Genomic DNA, 19,970 nt, shown 5'->3' with positions numbered 1-19,970 from the left:
TTTTGTGAATATACCAACGACTTTCTTTTGGAGTAATTTGGTAGATATTAATTTTGGACTGGACGTCATTGGATACGGAGAAAAATTATTATCTATCATTTATTCATTTTCCAAATTACAAATCTCAACTTTCATATTCAGGAAAAAGAAAAAATCCAACATACTCTTTGGTTTTTTCCCCCACGTGTTTGCTTGACAAGGATGCTGAACCTTGACCATAAAATTCAAATATTCTTTTTTTTTATCTAGAAGCAGCCCAACTTAGAATCGTAAAAAACATACGGAAACCATTTAATCTTTTAATAAATAAATATTACTTTATGGCCCATTAATTAAATTATAATTGATACTATGATTTAAAAAAAAAAAAAATTAAGGGTCTCATCTTTATTATTTTTAAATACTACGTTTCCTTAGCCTAAGCCTTCAGTCAAAATTGGTAAATTAATCAACTGGGTACTTTCTATTTCTTATGTGATGATATCACTGCTTAGAATTCATTGCCTTCTTCTTCCATAAGCAAAACAACGAAAAAAAAAGAAAAAACTACTGAGCTATGCAGCAGAGACGCAATGCTGGATTATGGAAACTCCCATTATTTTTCCAGAGCAGAGCACTGTTTTGAGTTGAAAAGTAACTCAAATAGACTTTCAATATTGACGTCAAAGTCAATAATTTAGTTCTCAAAAATAGATATTATTAAGAGAATAAAAGTCCCAACAGTCATGTGTGTGTATATACATATATATATATATATAGAGAGAGAGAGAGAGAGAGAGAGAGAGAGAGAGAGAGAACCAGGAAACGGTCACCTCCCTGTTAGCCATCGACCAACTACAAGTTGTGGAATTGTCTACCCCAATATATGGGGCAGCCTCATCCATCTTTATATGTTCTAGAAAGTAGGAATAACAAAGCCAAAAAAAAAAAATGTACTAGAAAATTTTAAATAATAAAATAATAAACTTGTATTTCTACCCTTCATAAATTGGTCAATCCCCATTCCTCGTGTTTTAGAAAGTTGGAATAACGAAAGAAAATTAAACAATAAATTTGGCATCCTCTGCTAAGCTTATTGGTTTAAAGTTGAGACAAAAAATAACATTAAATAAATAAGTTAATAACAAAAATAAACTAACGAAATGCAAAGGTCATATAAGCAAGTAAATAAGAATATACATTTTTATTTTTTTTAGAATCTCATAGTTTTCAAAAAAACAATTACGATTTTATTCAAGTTTTGGAGTAAATAAATTTGTTTATATAAATAAGTAATTATCCAGTTCTCTTGGAACAATATACCCTCTTACATGAAGGGTGAATTCCATTCATGGAAGAGGTGGAAGAATTGATCTCGAAATATTAAATATTTTTTTCTATTTAAACTATACCCATCAAACTTTAAGTTTATAAAATTGTGATTATAAAGAACAATCATCATGGAATGGATTACATTAATTGAAATTCTTTTTATCATAATTGTTAAAAAAAAAATTCAAAGTTTTCGTGATCTTGAATAGACATAATATAGCACTTTAGAATCCACTAGTGATGTCTTTGGATGAACCATAGGCCTGGTTTGGATAGCGTTGCGTTTCTGCGTTTTCCTTTTTTTTTTTTTTTTTTTTTCACGCGTTTTTCCCACAAGCGGCTACTGTTCATGCAACAGTAGCCGCAACTTTTGACTGGTCAGCTATGAACAGTGCACGGATGCACTGTTCACGGACCCACAAATTTCATTTTTTATCAATTTTTTCATTAAAAATGGGTCCCACAGCACTATTCACACATTTAAAAATTATTTTGCTACAGTGTTTTCAGTTTTCAGTTTCAGCAAAATAAGTTCTATCCAAACAGACCCATAGTTTGAGCGGCCCCTACCCATCCATAACATTATTTAGAATACATTAATATTCTCACTTTATTCAACAACTCACCTCATTTCCAAAATAAATTTCCTTTTCTCTTATTAAACATATCTAAACTTTATATAAGCGAATAACAAGAGTAGGGTTTAATGAGGACTAAATATACTAATGCAATTGCCGATTGGTGGCCTAGTGGCTAGGGCCTTGGACCAACAAGAATCCACTTGTACGTGAAGCATCTTCAATTTGAGTCACCCCTCTCCTATTAGGAACTTGTTGATGCTTCTTATTCTTCATTAAAATGAGGTCTTATTCAGTTATTCTATGAGTTGTTATGAGCTACTATTGTTACGTCTAGTAGGGAAGCCATATTAGTTGCCCCATCGTTAACCATTTATTTATTACCAAAAACAAAATGATGAATACACATGTAACCAATGACTATTTGTCGTCTAAAGTTTGCTAGTTCAATGACATTCCCTAGTATCTTTTATGAGAAGAAATTAGATTCCACTTGTTTTAACAATTTAACTATAGAAAAAAAATGGCAACTTGTCATCTTATCAACTTGTGATTTGTGGAAAAAAAATATATTATACTTAGTATTAATCTGAACTTGGACTGATTCACATTTTGACACATCATCAATAATTAAGTATATAAAACAATAGTGTTATTGATCAATATTTATTTAAATATAATGAGGTGACAAAATCCAACCAACTCATTTCACAATAAATGAATAGAATTTTATAAATTCTATGGTTGAGTTATCCTAAGAATTTTGGAAAAAACTCTTTAAAAAAATAAAGAAAAGAAATTGCTCCATTTCCAACACCCCCAACTTTACCTCTCTCTCTATATATATATATACACACACACCTAACTTTATTTCTTTCCAAATGTGTAACATTTTTTTAGATTCATGTTTTGAATAAATTTAAAATCTAATTTATTTTGAAAATAAGCTTATACATCATTTTCTAAAGTTTCATGTTTTTTATGAGAACTTGTACTATATATTTTAAAGTAAAATAACTCAATGAAAATAAGTTATCCCAAGGTATATGTCAAAGAGAATATTGAAGTAAATAAATTTACAATACCAATAACTTTGTAGCTCATTAAAATTGCTCAATTCTCCTTATTCAGTTATCCCCATGTGGAGAAATTTGTCCAAATACACCCACACCCACTTGTTGTAAGGGAAGAAAATAATAGAGTAAGTAGTATTATTTAATTCTCTCAAGACCGAGAACTTGAGGTTTAAATTTCTCTCACCAACTTGTAGTAAGGAAAAAAGAAAAGAAAAAAAGAAATCTTGGTGATGTCGTTTACTTCTTTCAAAACACTTGTTTTTGAATCCCTCCATTTGCACTTGTAGTATTAAAAAAAATAAAAAAATTCCTATCTGGTAGTTGTTGTAAGAGGGAAAAGAAACTTTTAACTAATATCAAGAGTTTTGGTATTTGTCTATAAACAAAACGTCAAACACGTGATGAGCAAATCACCATATGACTTTAACATTTAAACTGTAAAGATTGAAAATTCAAATGTTAAATTAAGAAAGTGCATTGCTAACATAAATAAAGCGACACTAACGTTTTGCATAAGCCTTTATATTTGTTGGGCATTTGCCTATTCCCATAGCATAGGGTCATTTCTTGGAGGCTCATAAAAAACACTCTTATCAATATCACAATATGCATTACATGTCCCTAAAACTATCAATGTTCATATTTTAACAGTACAACTTACAAGGAGAAAGGAAAATAATTAAATTTGATAAAAGAGTACTTGCAATAATGTTTAAGACAACATCATATATTGTAATCCTCATCTATTTTGGTAAAAGAATGGTAGTCCTACTGGAGAGAGACAAAGACAAAAACACTTACAATCTTGAATACTGTTCAACCTGGATTTAAAGGGTAATTTGCAATTTTAAAAAAATAATCGATTAGAGTAGATAAACAATAAAAAATAAATAAATAAATAAATAAATAAATAACTTAAAATACAAAATCAATCGCATCAACCAAAAGTAGAGTTCTAAATAATACAAAAATTTATCAACCTAAAGTAAAGATGTAAGAAAAATTAAAAAAATCAACCAAAAAATTAAGAGAGAGAGAGAGATAACCTTTTTTTTTTTTTTTTTTTTTTTGTGAAGGAAAACTATGCAAAAAATGGAAGAGAGAATGATAAATTTATAGTAAAATGGTGTGAATAAGAAGAGACAAAATAAGAGAAGATGAAGAGAAAGATGAATAATGATATTAAAGTAAAAGGTAGTGAGGAGATGAAAATGTAAAAGAGGGAGAAAGTATAAATATTTTAAAAAATGAGTAAATGTTAAAAAAATTATAGAAAAAAGAAAAAGAAATAGGATAATGACGTAGACGCTGATGTGGCTCAACAGGAGCATAACAACAATAAATGTTATGCTTCAGTTTTTAGATATATATATATATATATATATATATATACACACTAATTTGTATGTTAATTAGTGTAATAATAATTAAATTGCTAACAAAAGATTGGCTTGGTACACAAGAATGAATGTATTTTGAGTCATGAAAAACGTTGTAAAAAGAAGTGGCGTCTCTTTTCCAAGTCCAAAGGACCAAGGTGACATTGAAATTGAATTTCTAAGCATTTGCAGCAGTGTAGCTAAATAGTTATATAGCTATTTTAGCTACACCAAAACACAAAATAGAGGGATGCAGCAGTGGAGTTAAAGCTAAAAATTTTAGCTTTTTAGCTACAGTGCACATCTAAAGATAGATGTGCACTGTAGCTCAAAGGTAAATAAAAAAAAAATAATAATAAAAAAAAAACTATTTTATGTTGCATACACACTAATCTTGGTTGGCAGCAGTTGTGGATTGTGCCGTTTGTGGTGTTTTTTTTTTTTTTTTTTTTTTTTTTTATATAGTAGGATGTATTATTTTATTGTAGTAGATATATTATTTTATTGTAGTAAATATATTATTTTATTGTATTGAAAGTTAAAATAAATCTACTGCTGCAGTTTGTGAAGGTTTTGTAAGGGAAAAAAACCAATAACTTTTTATCCAAGATTTGTATGTTAATTAGTGTAATTCTAGTAATGAAATTGCTAACAAAACAGTGGTTTGGTAGACAAGAATGTATACATTAATTTGGAGTTTACGAAAAACGTATTCAAAATAAGTGGCATCGTATTTTTCAAGTCCATGGACCCAAAAAAAAAAGTCCGTGGAATAATGCGACACTTTAATTGAATATTTACCTTTCAACGCATGAGTTTCCGCGCCAGTTTTTAGAAATATCCTAAGAAGCTACACGCTTTCATGTCCTCTATATATTTGTCACCAATAAAATTGCTTCATGTTCATTGTTGGGACAAGTTCCAAACCAACAAACAGAGAAAAAAAAGCATAAAGAGTTTGATCATCTGTTTTTTGTTCCAAACCAACATACAGAGAAAATAAAAACTCTTTCTGGGTTTTGGTGGGCTTTTGCAGTTATTGCCATAAAGTTCCAGTCTTTGGTTTTAGCCATAAAGTTTGAACATTTACACACATTGAATTGAATTCTGAAGAAATATATATATTTCTGGGGGGACTTGGTGGGTTTTAGTTGTTGGTTGTAATGGAAGGGGGTGAAATTTTCAAGGCTAGTAGTAGTTTAAGAGTGAATAGTTCTTCCCTATGGAGGAACAACTCTGTGGAAGTTTTCAACAGGTCTTCACGAATGGAAGACGATGAAGAAGCTCTCAAATGGGCTGCCCTTGAAAAGCTTCCTACGTTTGATCGTCTAAGAAAAGGTATATTAACTACCTCAAAAGGTGAGGCTAATGAAATCAATGTAGAAAGTCTTGGATTTGAAGAAAGGAAGCAATTGCTTGAGAGGTTAGTGAAAGTAGCTGAAGAGGACAATGAGAAGTTCTTGATGAAGGTCAGGAACCGGATTGATAGGTAAGAGTTCTGCCAATTTATGCTTCAAAATTTTCATGTATAGTTTGGTTTGTACTGTAATGGATTTTAATTTCTCTGGTTTCTTGGAATTTAATTAGAGTTGGAATTGATCTTCCAACAATTGAAGTACGATTTGAGCACGTAAATGTTGAGGCAGAAGTACATGTGGGTGGCAGTGCTTTGCCTACATTCTTTAACTTCAGTGTCAATATTGTAGAGGTAACCATCAGCAAAATACGTACTAGTCAGTTGCACAATTTTGCTTTCGAACTGTTTCTGTCAAGTTGTTATTGAATTTACTTTTCACTGTGCGCAGGGTTTTTTAAATTCTCTCCATATTCTTCCAAGTAAAAAAAAACACTTGTCTATCCTAAAAGATGTTAGTGGAATCATCAAGCCTAGAAGGTGAGAAATCAACCTCAGCTATAATATGCATTGGACTCTGATTGTTTACAATTAGTTTCTGGGAATCCATTTTCATTTTCTGCATATGTATTTTGCAGAATGACATTGCTATTGGGTCCTCCAAGTTCTGGGAAGACAACACTCTTGTTGGCTTTGGCCGGAAAGCTTGACCCCAATCTAAAGGTTAAAATAATTTGATTTCAGCTTCAACTCTTCCTTGAGTTTGTAATTCTTTACTATATTTAAATCTTTAGTATCATCTCTGATTAAAAAAAAAAAAAAAATGAAATTCTTCTTCAGTTGTCTGGGAGGGTGACTTACAACGGCCATGGCATGAATGAGTTTGTACCCCAGAGAACTGCCGCCTATATCAGTCAATATGATCTCCATATTGGAGAAATGACTGTAAGAGAGACCCTGGGCTTCTCTGCAAGGTGCCAAGGGGTCGGATCACGATATGGTCAGTTGATTTATTTATGGGATCACTTATTTTATAGTTTTCCTTCAATATAAATTTCTAGATGAACTGTCATTAGTGTAATATTAGGAAGAATGACTGTTGTTTTGGAAATCTGCAGATATGCTAGCAGAGTTGTCCAGAAGAGAAAAAGAGGCAAATATCAAGCCAGATCCAGATATTGATATCTACATGAAGGTGAGGCAGAAGCTATTGACCAATAATTTATATCTTTAGCTGTTTGAGAAATTTATAGTATTAGTTTTTCCCTTCTGAGGAAACCCAAGATTACAGAAGCTATTCACCAATAATTCATATTATAGTTGATTATTTATGTTCAGTTTTTGATTGAGTAGCATCTTTAATTTTATTCGTAACATAACTTATTCAAGTGAGTGATTGTGGCTTTTTTTTGTTTATTGACTTCTGATATATCAGGCTGCCACAACTGAAGGCCAAGAGGCAACAGTGGTGACAGATTATACATTAAAGGTAATATTGCCCGTTTTGGCATAGGCTTATGACTATTAAGACACAGTAAACACAATATACTTTAGTTTCTTTAATTTGCTTCAAATATACAGGTTTTGGGTTTAGATGTGTGTGCTGATACCATGGTTGGAGATGAAATGATAAGGGGTATTTCTGGTGGACAAAGGAAGCGTGTTACAACAGGTATATCGAATCAATAGCAAATAGAATTCAGTTTAGTTGATATGAAATTGGATGTATGCTAATCTATATTGAATCAAATTACAGGGGAGATGTTGGTTGGACCAGCAAAGGCATTGTTTATGGATGAAATATCAACTGGATTGGACAGTTCGACAACTTTTCAAATTGTGAATTCACTCAAGCAATATGTTCACATTCTTGATGGAACAGCAGTCATCTCTCTACTGCAGCCAGCACCAGAGACATATAATCTTTTTGATGACATTATTCTCCTCTCTGATGGCTACATTGTGTACCAGGGTCCCCGTGAGCTAGTTCTTGACTTTTTTGAATCCATGGGTTTTAAATGTCCAGACAGAAAAGGCGTGGCTGATTTCTTGCAAGAGGTTGGTGTAAATATATTCTTTTTTATCTCATTCATACTAATAGAAAACTTAAGGATGAGCCTTACATGTGGAGTTCTCATATGTATTATCTGTATTATCTGTGATTATGACAGGTGACATCAAGGAAAGATCAGGAGCAGTACTGGGCACGCAAAGATGAGCCTTACAGTTATGTCACAGCTCAGGAATTTGCTGAGGCATTCCATTCATTCAATGTTGGCAGGAGTATAGGAGATGAACTTTCAGTTCCATATGACAAGAGTAAAAGTCACCCGGCTGCTTTGACAACCAACAAGTATGGTGTTAATAAGAAGGAGCTGTTAAAAGCTAATTTCTCAAGAGAATACTTGCTGATGAAAAGGAATTCATTTGTTTATATCTTCAAAATTACACAAGTGGGTTTAAAACTTAATTTTTGACTCTTGATTTATTTGCATTTAGTAGGATTTCGATTTTGATCTTTTGTTTGTCTGTTTGTTTTTGTTTTTGTGCTTTTAGCTTTTCATAATGGGACTGATTGCAATGACAATTTTCCTACGGACAAAGATGCCTCGTGATTCAGTAAACGATGGATCAATTTATACGCGTGCTTTGTTCTTCACTGTGATTACGATTATGTTTAATGGAATGGCAGAGATTTCAATGACGATTGTAAAGCTTCCTGTCTTTTACAAGCAAAGGGATCTCCTCTTCTATTCTTCTTGGGTATATGCTCTTCCAACATGGATCCTCAAGATTCCAGTAACATTTTTAGAAGTTGGAGTTTGGGTATTTATGACCTATTATGTCATGGGATTTGATCCAAGTCCTGGAAGGTAATTATAATAATATTGTGGCTCATTTAGATATTGGTTTAGCTTGTGTGTTATATTCTAATCAATATGTTCATATGTACATATTGCAGGTTCTTTAAACAATACCTTCTGCTCTTACTTGTAAACCAAATGGCTTCTGCATTATTCCGAGCTATTGCAGCAATGGGTAGAAACATGATTATTGCCAACACTTTTGGGTCCTTTGCACTGCTCTTACTTTTTGCCTTAGGTGGCTTTATACTTACCAAAGGTAACAATATACTAAACTGAGAAATTTATTTAAACTTTTTTTCAGTTTGTTACACTATACCTTTAAGAACTGCCTTTTCATCTGTTGACTTACTTCTACAGATGATATAAAGAAATGGTGGATATGGGGCTACTGGATATCCCCTTTGATGTACGGGCAAAATGCAATAGTGGTGAATGAGTTCCTGGGCGGAAACTGGAGAAATGTAACTTCTTGACTATGCATCTGAAAATTTATGCTGTCTTCCTGTTAATAACAAGCTAATGCTTGATTAAATTGAAATAATATAGGGTAGCACAACGGAAGAACTGGGAATTTCTGTTTTGAAGGCTAGTGGGTTCCCCACTCAAGCAAAGTGGTATTGGATTGGCATAGGAGCACTAGTTGGATTCTTACTAGTTTTCAACATCATTTTCACTCTGGCTCTTACTTATCTTAACCGTGGGTATCTCTACCTCTTCCGCTATATTTTGTATAAATTTAGAAGCATTTTTGTTAATGATGTACCATTTGTTGTGCAGCACTTGGAAAGGCACAGACTGTAAAATCAGATGAACCAGAAAGCAATGAACAAGGGCAGAGGAGGAGAAGTAGATCATCTGCAAGGTCAGGAGCTGAAATTAACGCCAACACTAATGGGAAAAGAGGAATGGTTCTTCCATTTGATCAACATTCTATCACATTTGATGATATTATATACTCTGTTGACATGCCACAGGTAACTCAAGTCATAAATATCTTAAATTGAAAAAATTTCTTGTAGTGGCTTTCAAATTAATATTGTCTCAAAAGCAGAAACTTGAGACTTGACTATTTTGATTGGACTTACAGGAAATGATGAGCCAGGGTGTTATTGAGGATAAATTGGTGCTTCTGAAGGGTGTGAGTGGTGCTTTTAAGCCAGGTGTTCTCACAGCTCTGATGGGTGTTAGTGGTGCTGGTAAAACAACTCTGATGGATGTGCTGGCTGGTAGGAAAACCGGTGGATATATTGAAGGGAACATCACAATATCAGGATTCCCAAAGAACCAAGAAACATTTGCTCGAATTTCTGGGTACTGTGAGCAAAATGACATTCATTCTCCTCATGTTACTGTGTATGAGTCCTTGCTTTACTCAGCATGGCTCCGCTTATCCTCTGAAGTTGATTCAGAAACCAGAAAGGTCGGTATCTAAAAGGTCACTTAGCTTCATGGTTTTTCTGTTTGCATTTCTTCCTACTTTCTTTAGTGCAATCGATTAAGCTCAATAAATCAGATTCTATTGTTAATTGTTAAGCATGATTCCATAAAGAAGATGTTTGGGTTCGCATTAAAGATCTTGACTATTATATCACTACCAGAAATTCTGATTCATGGTTCTAAAAAACGGTTGCAGATGTTCATTGAGCAAGTCATGGAGCTTGTGGAGCTAAACCCATTGAGGAATGCACAAGTTGGGTTACCTGGTGTGAATGGTCTCACTACTGAGCAGCGCAAGAGGCTCACTATCGCAGTTGAGCTTGTGGCAAACCCCTCCATAATATTCATGGATGAGCCAACTTCAGGTCTAGATGCAAGAGCTGCTGCAATTGTTATGAGAACAGTTAGGAACACAGTGGACACTGGAAGAACAGTTGTGTGCACCATCCATCAGCCAAGCATTGACATATTCGAAGCTTTTGATGAGGTAAGGACCATTAACTATCAACAGGCTAGGTGCAAATGTGTTGGTTAACTTGGTTTTCTTCTAGATTTGAGTATGACAAATATGTAACATGTATTTGCAGCTTTTCCTAATGAAACGTGGAGGACAAGAGATATACGTTGGGCCATTGGGACACCACTCATGCCATCTTATAAAGTATTTTGAGGTAGGATTCTTTGAAGATCATAACTGCAAACATCCAAAAGCCATAAATCTTTATCTATGTTGTATATTTCCTAATGCATATACCTTTCCTTCACTTCTAGAGTATTGAAGGAGTCAAAAAAATTAAAGATGGTTACAATCCAGCAACTTGGATGTTGGAAGTCTCATCTTCAGCAGAGGAAATAAATTTGGGTGTTGATTTTACTAATGTGTACAAAAACTCAGAGCTGTACAGGTATGTTCAATGTTGTATTAAATGCTTTATAAGACTGAAAAACAATTCTACCATCTGGGCAATGTATAAATAAGTTCTTTTTTTGTAGTCATGTTCTTTGAATTTAAGGCTAAAACTTCTGTGGTGTATATTCATTAGGAGGAACAAGGCATTGATTCTAGAGTTGAGCAAGCCTACTCCCAATAAAAAAGAACTCTATTTCCCAACCCAATATGCACAGCCATTTTTCACTCAATGCATGGCTTGCTTGTGGAAGCAACACTGGTCCTATTGGCGCAACCAACCATACACTGCCGTGAGATTTCTGTTCACAGTTTTCATAGCGTTGACATTTGGGACAATGTTTTGGGACCTTGGTACCAAGACGTAAGTTACTGCTACAAAACTTTGTGAAATTTTGAACAATCCATTGGTTTACTACTACATTTTAATACCTTCAAGTTTCAAATTGCAGCGAGAGGCAACAAGATTTAGCAAATGCAATGGGTTCCATGTATGCTGCTGTTCTCTTCCTTGGTGTCCAAAATTCTACGTCAGTGCAGCCTGTAGTGGCAGTTGAACGAACTGTCTTCTACAGAGAAAGAGCTGCTGGAATGTATTCTGCATTGCCATATGCATTTGCACAGGTAACTAGCTAGGGTCACATCTTGCAAGCTTAACCTATATAAATTTACAGTATACAATAACTATGTATGTTAATGCAACTTCGTGTGTTTGTCACAGGCTGCAATTGAGCTCCCATATGTTTTTGCACAAGCTGTGTTTTATGGCGTCATAGTTTATGCAATGATTGGGTTTGAATGGACTGTTGCCAAATTCTTTTGGTATCTATTTTTCATGTACTTCACATTGCTATACTTTACCTTCTACGGCATGATGACTGTGGCTGTGACGCCAAACCACCATATTGCCGGGATAATAGCGTCTTCATTTCTTATAATATGGAATCTATTTTCAGGATTCATAATGCCGCGACCTGTAAGTATTTTCCAGTTTTGATGTGCAGGTTTTCACGTGTACAGATATATCTAACAATTACTAACTCTTTTTCATTTTTCCTTTTACTTTCATTAATCTACTTGGAAATCAACAGAGGATTCCTGTATGGTGGAGATGGTACTACTGGGCATGTCCAATAGCTTGGACTTTGTATGGATTGATTGCATCACAATTTGGAGATATAGAGAAGCTTATGACTGACGGCAATAGAGACCCAGTGAAAGAATATATTAAAAGCACTTTTGGATACAAGCATGATTTTCTAGGAGTGGTTGCAGTTGTAGTTGCTGGGACTGCTGTCCTCTTTGCATTCATCTTTGCAGTTTCCATCAAGGTGTTCAATTTCCAAAGGCGATAGAAAGTTGTTTTGATTATTTTGTATAGTATGTTTCCAGCAAGTTCAAGATGTTTTGTCTCTTACATCAACAAGATGTATCTTGAAGCACTTTATTATTGTTATTACTATTTATTATTTATTTTATTCAAAGCACTTGGATTATTGATATTAGTATGTTTTAGGATTCATGCTATCCAGCAAGTACAAGATGTTTTGTCTCTTGCACCAACAAAATGTACTTTAAAGCACTTGATTATTGTATTACCTTGTTTTTTTAATTTGTAATACTTATTATTCACAAATTATTTTAAACAACTTTACACAATCCAAAGAACAACCAGTGATTTGAAGTCACGATTTTCACTTGACTTCAAGTTACGGTTTCAGTTTTTTTTTTTTTTTTTTTTCAAAGCACTTGATTATTTATATAAAATAAAGAGAATATTGCAATTTCCCACCCTAAACTATAACTCATCCACAACCGAAGAATAAGCATTAGTCAACTCATTCACATCCTAAACTTTAATATGATCACCCTTTCACCATCCCCCAGCTCTCTCTCTCTCTCTCTCTCTCTCTCTCTCTCTCTCTCTCTCTCTCTCTCATCCTTATTCTTCTTCAGCTCTTCTATGTATAGACTTAGTCCTCATTTGAAATCCTCTAGTTTCTTTCCAACTCACATACCATGGAATATAAGACCTGGAGATAGGCATAAGTAGCTACTACCTTCTCATGGGTATCCTTCACTTGGGCTTCGTCAATAGAATGCTTCTTCTCATTGGTATCCCTCACTTGGGCTAAGTTAGACTTGTAAATTTGAACATGGTGTGAAAATTGTTGCTCTTAGATGGACTTCACATTAAATTGAAGGAATGTGAAAATAGTTGCTCTTAGATGGACTTCACACTCAATCGGGCCAGTTGGACCAATACATAATAAACCCTGATATATCTTTAACACATGGCTTGTGAAAGCACAAGATTGCGGGACATAGGATGCAAGATTGAGGAATTGAGTAATTTAGCCCTTCTTAGACAAAGACCGAGGGTTGAAATATAGAATAAGGAAACTTCAATCTATTGCCCCCAAAATAACGTTTTTTTTTTTTCTTTCTTCTTTTCTGTTGATAAATTCTAGAGTTACAATAGCCAGTAGGGGAGGGAGAATTTTAACTCTACACTTCTAAATTAGAAACGTCAGAAAATACTAGTTGAGTTAAAAAGTTCTTGACCATGTTATGCTTTTTTAATATAAACTTATATTTTACTGCAGAAAAGGAAGTCGCTTCATCTAGCCTTCACTAAATACTACAAACCTCCCAAAAGTTATCCAAATTTATATTTTCATGACTGAAAAGTAGCATCTTTTATTTTTTTTACTAGTGATATATAACGATTAATCCATTGCGAGCTATTTATCCATGTTTTGTGAAGCCATTTGATAGACAAGCTACAAATGTGCTTGCAGGTTGTAAGTGACTAAATGGTAGGTTTTTATTTATTTATTGAGAAAGAGAATTTCAACCTATGAAATCTAATAAATGTTATTCGATACAACTAATAATGGGCGTTGCACGAATAATTCTGTAAGCTTCTTGTGCGAAAATTATATAAAATATTCAAAATATTTTAAAGTAATAATATCAAGTAATGTTGCAATAACAAGAAAGAGGTTTTTGTTAAATTAATGATGTAATACAAAATTAAGGGGATGAAGAATTTAGACTATAGAGTAAATTGGAAATTAGTTATTATATGGTGTAATTAGTCGATTGTTTGTTTAATCATAATTTTTGTTACTTTTTTTTTTTTTAAAGAGTTTCAATCTATGATGTCCACTCCTAATGATAGTTATTTATCATCAGACCAAAACACCGATCGGTTATTTTGTGTAGGCAGGGATTGAACCCCAGATATATTATTCAACCATTAGAAACTTTACCAGTTGAGCTTAATATCATATTAATTTATTTTATATCATATTAATGTTTAGTTGTCTTATGGAAATATCATAGAATTTTATAATAAAATTCTATTAGTATGATATAACTATTTTCACGAAGTGTTTAACTTACGATAATCATACTTCAATAACATAAATATGACATAGATTCTACCGCCCTAAACTATATTTTCGATTACACTTTACACCCTAAACTTTGGATTTCCATTCAAGTTAATAGCAAACTTGACATTGGCGTGTAAAGTGTAACAAGGGTCATTGTTTAGGGTGCAAAACGTGCATTCAAAAAGTTTAGGGTGCAACGTATAATCTATAGTATAGTTTAGGGTGATAAAATGTAATATCCCCTATAAAAGAGAAATTATTTTAATTATAAAGTGGATATATTTATTAACTCTATGTATAACTAGTATTATTTCCGTACGATGTATGGCTTGATGAAGATTCATATATAAGCTAAATTTTTTAAAAAATAATTAAAACAAAATTATTAAAGAAATAGTAATAAAAAATTATATAAAAAAAGTAAATAGTTTTAAGGTCTGATTGTTTAAAGTTTGGATGAAAACAATAAGTAAGATGAATTTATTAGATGAAGACATAAGCGTAAGTTGCATCTTGAGAAAAAAAAAAAAAAAAAGTGAAAACAAATTCAACAACATGGGGTGTATTGTTGTTGACACCCCACTTTGCAACTTACATATAACCTCACATGGAAGGTAAAACAGTAATTTCATCTTGGAAATAGGTATCTTAATTTCGGTCAAAATTGAGTAAGATACGATTTTTTGAATTTGTCTTTGCGAGGAGTTACGGGAAAAACCGAATTCTTAGTAATTTTGCTTGCTCATCACTCCCACCAACCTCCACATTTAATGTACTAGCTTTCCCCAAGTATTGAAATAAGGTTTAGGTTCATGATTCTCTTTGATCCTTTGTCAACCCTCATTAAAATTGCCATTTCATTCATATTTTCTCCACCATTACTATATAAACCTCCCCTTCCCCTCCTCCATTCCAAAGTACACAGAAACACCCTCTTTTCTCCCTTCTTGAGTTCTAGTGAAGTAGAGTAGTTTTGTCATATCTTGGTGTTCCTGAAACTTATGTTAACGAGTGAGACTCACTCTCCTTCTTCTAGTTCTTCTTCTCTACTCCACCCTTAGAACCTCCACCAAAAGCCTCCTCCTTCATCGTGTGAATCCTGTATGTAAGTATAATCCATTTCCCTAAATTGTTTTTCATGTTTCTATAATGTTAATTTAAGATTACATCATGCTAGTGATTATTTGAACTCCTTGAATATGTTTAAATGTTCTTAAATGTTCATATGTGTTCTTCACATGTTCTTAGTTGTTCATCACATGTTAAAGCATGAACTAGTTTTGATCTTAAATCCACATCCAAAATATGAAAAACATGTTAGTTTCATAATTCTCTCAAATCCTTGAATCTAGGATATCACCATCCACACACATTTACTAGAATTTATTTTTCAATCGAAATGCAATGATTAATAAATGGAATTAGGGTTTATCACATGCACACACATTAAATTCAACATGCAAATTGATTTATGATATATTAGATGATATGATATGAATGTTGGTCACTATAGTCGAGAAGACCGGTCTCACTAAGCAAGTTGGGTGCCTATCACCTTCCCATCTTATAACATAGCCTCCGAACTTTGATCAAGGGTTGATAGATCAATGCTTATCCATGCAATATTCAATTTCTAGATTGTAACTAGGAAACAAAACCATGTACTTTATCAAATAATGTATCTAGGACCAAAGCCATGTAATTTCTTATAATCAATGTAAATTAAATTTTTAATTAATAAAATGATGAATTATTCGATTATGATTTTCTCATTTTTCTCAGTAATTAAATAAGTGGTAACTCCATTGTGTACGTGCAAGTTATATTTGAGCTTATTTATGGGAGTGAAATAAGTTATCTAACAGTACATCTACATGAGAAAGCTCGAAAAGATGCAAGCTTTGACAAGACACTCAAACAAGAAATAAAGAAAGTGATGGTAGAACATGAAAAAGACACATTTAGAAAAGAAGAAGAAGAAGCTAATTATCAAAACAACACAGGATGTACATGAAAAACCCTAGAGAAAGGATAAAAAACCACAATTTGAGCAAGAATGACTCAACTTGTATTATGTATGAGAAAGAGATCAGTTTACAATGAAGTTGTCTTTCTTTCCTACCAACACTCCACTTTCATCTCAAAATATCTACTTGGGTTCTTGCCCTAATAGCACAATTGCATGTTCCTCTTATATTCTAAGGAATATGGTTAAGTACAAAGGATAGGTGTCAAGTCATCATATTCTTTCTTTTGGATCTTTTCACAGCTATGATATTATCTGTTGACTAAGGGATAAGAACTGCGCCAACATGGCACAAGAACCCGTAGGTAGGTAACTTTGCCACTATTTGGGAGACAAGTCTTGGTCATCAAGAAGGACATCAAGAATACTATGATTGGTACATGTGTCTCCAAGGTGACTTCAACCAATAAGGGGTGTCCTCATAGCCTTTAACCTTGAAAAATCACTATGTTCCTTTTTGGTGATTGCTTGAGTACCGTGTCAGATGTAAATTTCACTTCCTTCCCAAGGCAGTCACACCTTTAGTACTGACCAAGACAAAATCTCTTAGCCAACACCTACTTTCTCTTCCCTCATAGTTGCTCCACGTGTAGAGTCCAGATTTAGTCACTTATACATTCTCCCATGCCTTGGTGGTGTTATGTAGATTAGCCTCCTGATTGTCAATGGCGTTTAATAGCAAAGGCCTTTAACAATCACATTGGTTCAAGCATTAACACTCCAGGAATCATGCCCTGTGACGTTCATAAATGTCATTACTCCTCATAAATGCCATGTCTCTTCACTTAACTGCAGTTGGGGATTTAAATAGGGAATGTTTCTTCTTTAACCTTTGTTCCTTTTGTATCTTTCTAATTTTTCTTCAGAAAAAAACTTTAACCTCCACAAAAATGTCAAACTCCTCTTCTGATGGTTCCAACTCCCCACAGCACTCCTCAAACTCTTTTGAGAGTGCTTCCAATGATCATATCCTTCCCCACCACCAAGCCCCGTGCACCCTCCTCTCCCTTTTCCCATTCACCCTTTACCTCCTCATGTCTTCATTCCCAAGGAGGTTGCTCCTTTTGACTGGAGCAATGAGGTGGAGAACTCAAAGGAACTTCAGTTAAGGGTTGAAGAGGAAGCTGAGGAGGCAGTGACCGCTGCATTCTTGGATGCTCCCACTCGCCGTAGGAGAAGGCAAAGGCTTGGTTGTTCAAGCTCAGTGTCTAGCGCTTCAGGGCTTTCTGACTCCAAGGAGGCAAATTCCTCTAATAGCTCTTCTAAGGGCTCTTCTGATGGCTCTGACTCGAGGGATGATGAAGGCAAAGAAGAGGAGGAAGAAGAGGATGATGATAATGATGAAAAGGAAATGGAGTATCTGGCTCTGAATTATCCCCAAGAGGACTCTGGGGATGACACGGATGCCTATGCGCCAAAGTCTCCTTAAGTTGCTCGCCGTTGAACCTGCTACTATTTCTTTTTTTTTTTTTTTCTTTTTTTAAGCCAATCTTTTGGCTTATGTTGTAAAAAAAAAAACTTTATCTTTCTTATTTTGTGTTCTTTTTTTGTAGTTAGAAAAGAGGTGATAGGCCATAAGGGCCAAATCATGTAAATCCCTCTTTTCTGTTTTGTAGAAAAAATTTTAAACACAAAAATATATGAAAGAAAGAAAGTTATTTATTATATGTTTACTGTTTTTCTTTCATGTTATATTATATGTTTATTTTATCATATATCAAATTCTTGCACAACACGTAAGGATAAACATGTCAGTTAATAAAATGTGAAATGCAATAAATTAAATCATACCTGTTAGTGAAGGGTTGCGCCTTTGCCCTTGGACTATAAAGGCAGTTTTCTTTATTTTAGCACCATCAACTGCCATTCTTTATTAGAGATTCAGTTTCTTCCCTATGCTGACACATGTCAATTTTGAAAAGATGTCTCCCTTTTTGAACCACTCTATTTTGGTGGGAAATTACTAACTTCTCAAAATATAAAATGAAAAAAAAAAAAAAAATTCCTTCCTTATTTTTCACCTTTTTTCCTTATCTTCTTCTTCTCCTTCTTCAACTTGAAACCCAGAATTCTTCTCACAGACCAAATCATGGGTGTGAAATGTGGTTTACGATCCAGCTTTAATAAATTTACAGAATCTTCTGCCTCAAAAGGTAACAAACCCCTTCTAGGAGGAGATGAAAATCCTTCCATAGAAAAATAGTGGATCATCCCTCCCTTCTTTGAAGATTACCTATTTGATAAAAGTCTCAATTGGTTCTCAACCCCTTGCTCTGAAGACCCTCCCTATGCAGCATGTGGGGAACTTGATGATCTTCTAACTACGGATCTAGAATTGAAGCACATTCCAAGGCTTGCCACTTGTAGGGGAGATTTTACTCCCACCATAGATGTGGTTTTCAAATCTCACACTTTAGTTTCCAGAGGTTGGAGAAGCTGGTGTCGAAGGGTGTTGAAGATTACCTATTTGATAAAAGTCTCAATTGGGACTCAACCCCTTGCTCTGAAGACCCTCCCTACGCAGCATGAGGGGAACCTGATGATCTTTTGACTATGGATCCAGAATTGAAGCACATTCCAAGGCTTGGCACTTGCAAGGTAGATTTTACTCCCACCATAGATGTGGTTTTCAAATCTCACAATTTAGTTTCCAGAGGTTGGAGAAGCTGGTGTCGAACGGTGTTAGCTCATCCTCCCTTTGTGGATATCCTACAGAGAGTAAAGCTTATGGAGAACATCCTTGTATTTTTCTAATTTAGAGATTATCAAGGACGGTGAAAGTTTGCTTTCTCTTCAGTACTGCTAGAACTCTGTCACTCATACATTCTTCACCGGATGTCAAGAAATCTCTATTTCTCTAGAAGATGTCTATGAGATATTGAGACTTCCCCTGTTTGGAGATGATGAGGTAGTCAACATCTCTTTAACTCTTGATGAGTCTAGAGCTATGAAGTTCCTTAAGGATGCAGTGAAGAAAACTTTGAAGAAGCCAGTTCTGAAAGTGGTAAGGAAAGGGAAAGCCCCCAGTGAGGAAATACCCGAAGATGCAAGTGTTGGTGGAGGCAAAGGTTCCAAGGCCAACTTCTAGGGATGGATCAGATATTTTTGGAGGGAATATGCTAATGGCGTGGATGAGGAAGCTAGTAGAGACTCCCTAAAGGAAGGCATTGACTTTTTTGTTGGTGAACTTGAAGTATCTTATGAACTTGAAGCCTTTATTGCCTTTTTACTTTCTTGCCTTCTATTTGAGGGATATCCTCATAAAAAGATTCTAAGTAGACATTTCATTTTAGCTGTTAAAGCTAGAGGATAATCTTTCCCCCTTGCCCCATATTTTTCAAGAACTTTATATTTTCAACTAGATCATTTTACTCTTGACTTGCAACGCTCCTGGGATAGATTTCAAGTTAAAACTTTCATACCCGTTGCTTTTTTACAACTATGGTTATGGGAACACTTTAGGAATTATGCTCCTATTCCTAGAGTGTAAAACTCTTATTAGACCAGTCTGCCATCACCCCAAGGTTTGCCACACTCTTGGTGTTGGAACAAAGTGGCAATATCTTCAAATAGTTTCCTTAGCAAAGTGTTAAATGACCATACTGATTGGACAGCTAGATCATACTCTGCTTTG

At 34.1% G+C, this 19,970-nt stretch overlaps 2 protein-coding genes across 2 annotated transcripts; both read left to right on the top strand.

Moving 5' to 3' along the window:
• Window positions 1-5,238: 5,238 nt before the first annotated feature.
• Window positions 5,239-12,528, top strand: LOC126725606 (pleiotropic drug resistance protein 1-like). The gene is made up of 23 exons (XM_050430408.1): window positions 5,239-5,833; window positions 5,932-6,052; window positions 6,150-6,238; window positions 6,337-6,421; window positions 6,539-6,698; window positions 6,817-6,893; window positions 7,134-7,187; window positions 7,280-7,370; window positions 7,455-7,756; window positions 7,870-8,151; window positions 8,255-8,571; window positions 8,661-8,821; window positions 8,923-9,026; window positions 9,112-9,262; window positions 9,343-9,539; window positions 9,653-9,985; window positions 10,199-10,489; window positions 10,590-10,673; window positions 10,774-10,907; window positions 11,046-11,273; window positions 11,362-11,533; window positions 11,631-11,885; window positions 12,001-12,528. Exons 1-23 carry the CDS (start codon window positions 5,508-5,510, stop codon window positions 12,262-12,264), a joined length of 4,278 nt encoding a protein of 1,425 aa, XP_050286365.1. The 5' UTR covers window positions 5,239-5,507; the 3' UTR covers window positions 12,265-12,528.
• Window positions 12,529-16,622: 4,094 nt separating this feature from the next.
• Window positions 16,623-17,765, top strand: LOC126728019 (histone H2A.Z-specific chaperone CHZ1-like). Its single transcript, XM_050433902.1, has 2 exons — window positions 16,623-16,637; window positions 17,388-17,765. The coding sequence occupies exons 1-2, from the start codon at window positions 16,623-16,625 to the stop codon at window positions 17,763-17,765; spliced, it is 393 nt and encodes a 130-aa protein (XP_050289859.1).
• Window positions 17,766-19,970: the final 2,205 nt, after the last annotated feature.

The sequence above is a fragment of the Quercus robur genome, chromosome 5, assembly GCF_932294415.1.
Source record: "Quercus robur chromosome 5, dhQueRobu3.1, whole genome shotgun sequence".
Lineage (NCBI taxonomy): Eukaryota > Viridiplantae > Streptophyta > Magnoliopsida > Fagales > Fagaceae > Quercus > Quercus robur.
The sequence above is the reverse complement of the archived record's forward strand: the minus strand, read 5'-3'. Positions and strand labels throughout refer to the sequence as shown.

Excerpts from the sequence above, each read along its gene's own strand:
- LOC126725606 (XM_050430408.1), top strand. The coding sequence starts at position 5,508 with ATGGAAGGGGGTGAAATTTTCAAGGCTAGTAGTAGTTTAAGAGTGAAT. Across the intron at positions 7,188-7,279 it reads TGACAGATTATACATTAAAG|GTTTTGGGTTTAGATGTGTG; the intron begins GTAATATTGCCC and ends TCAAATATACAG. Across the intron at positions 9,986-10,198 it reads TTGATTCAGAAACCAGAAAG|ATGTTCATTGAGCAAGTCAT; the intron begins GTCGGTATCTAA and ends AAACGGTTGCAG.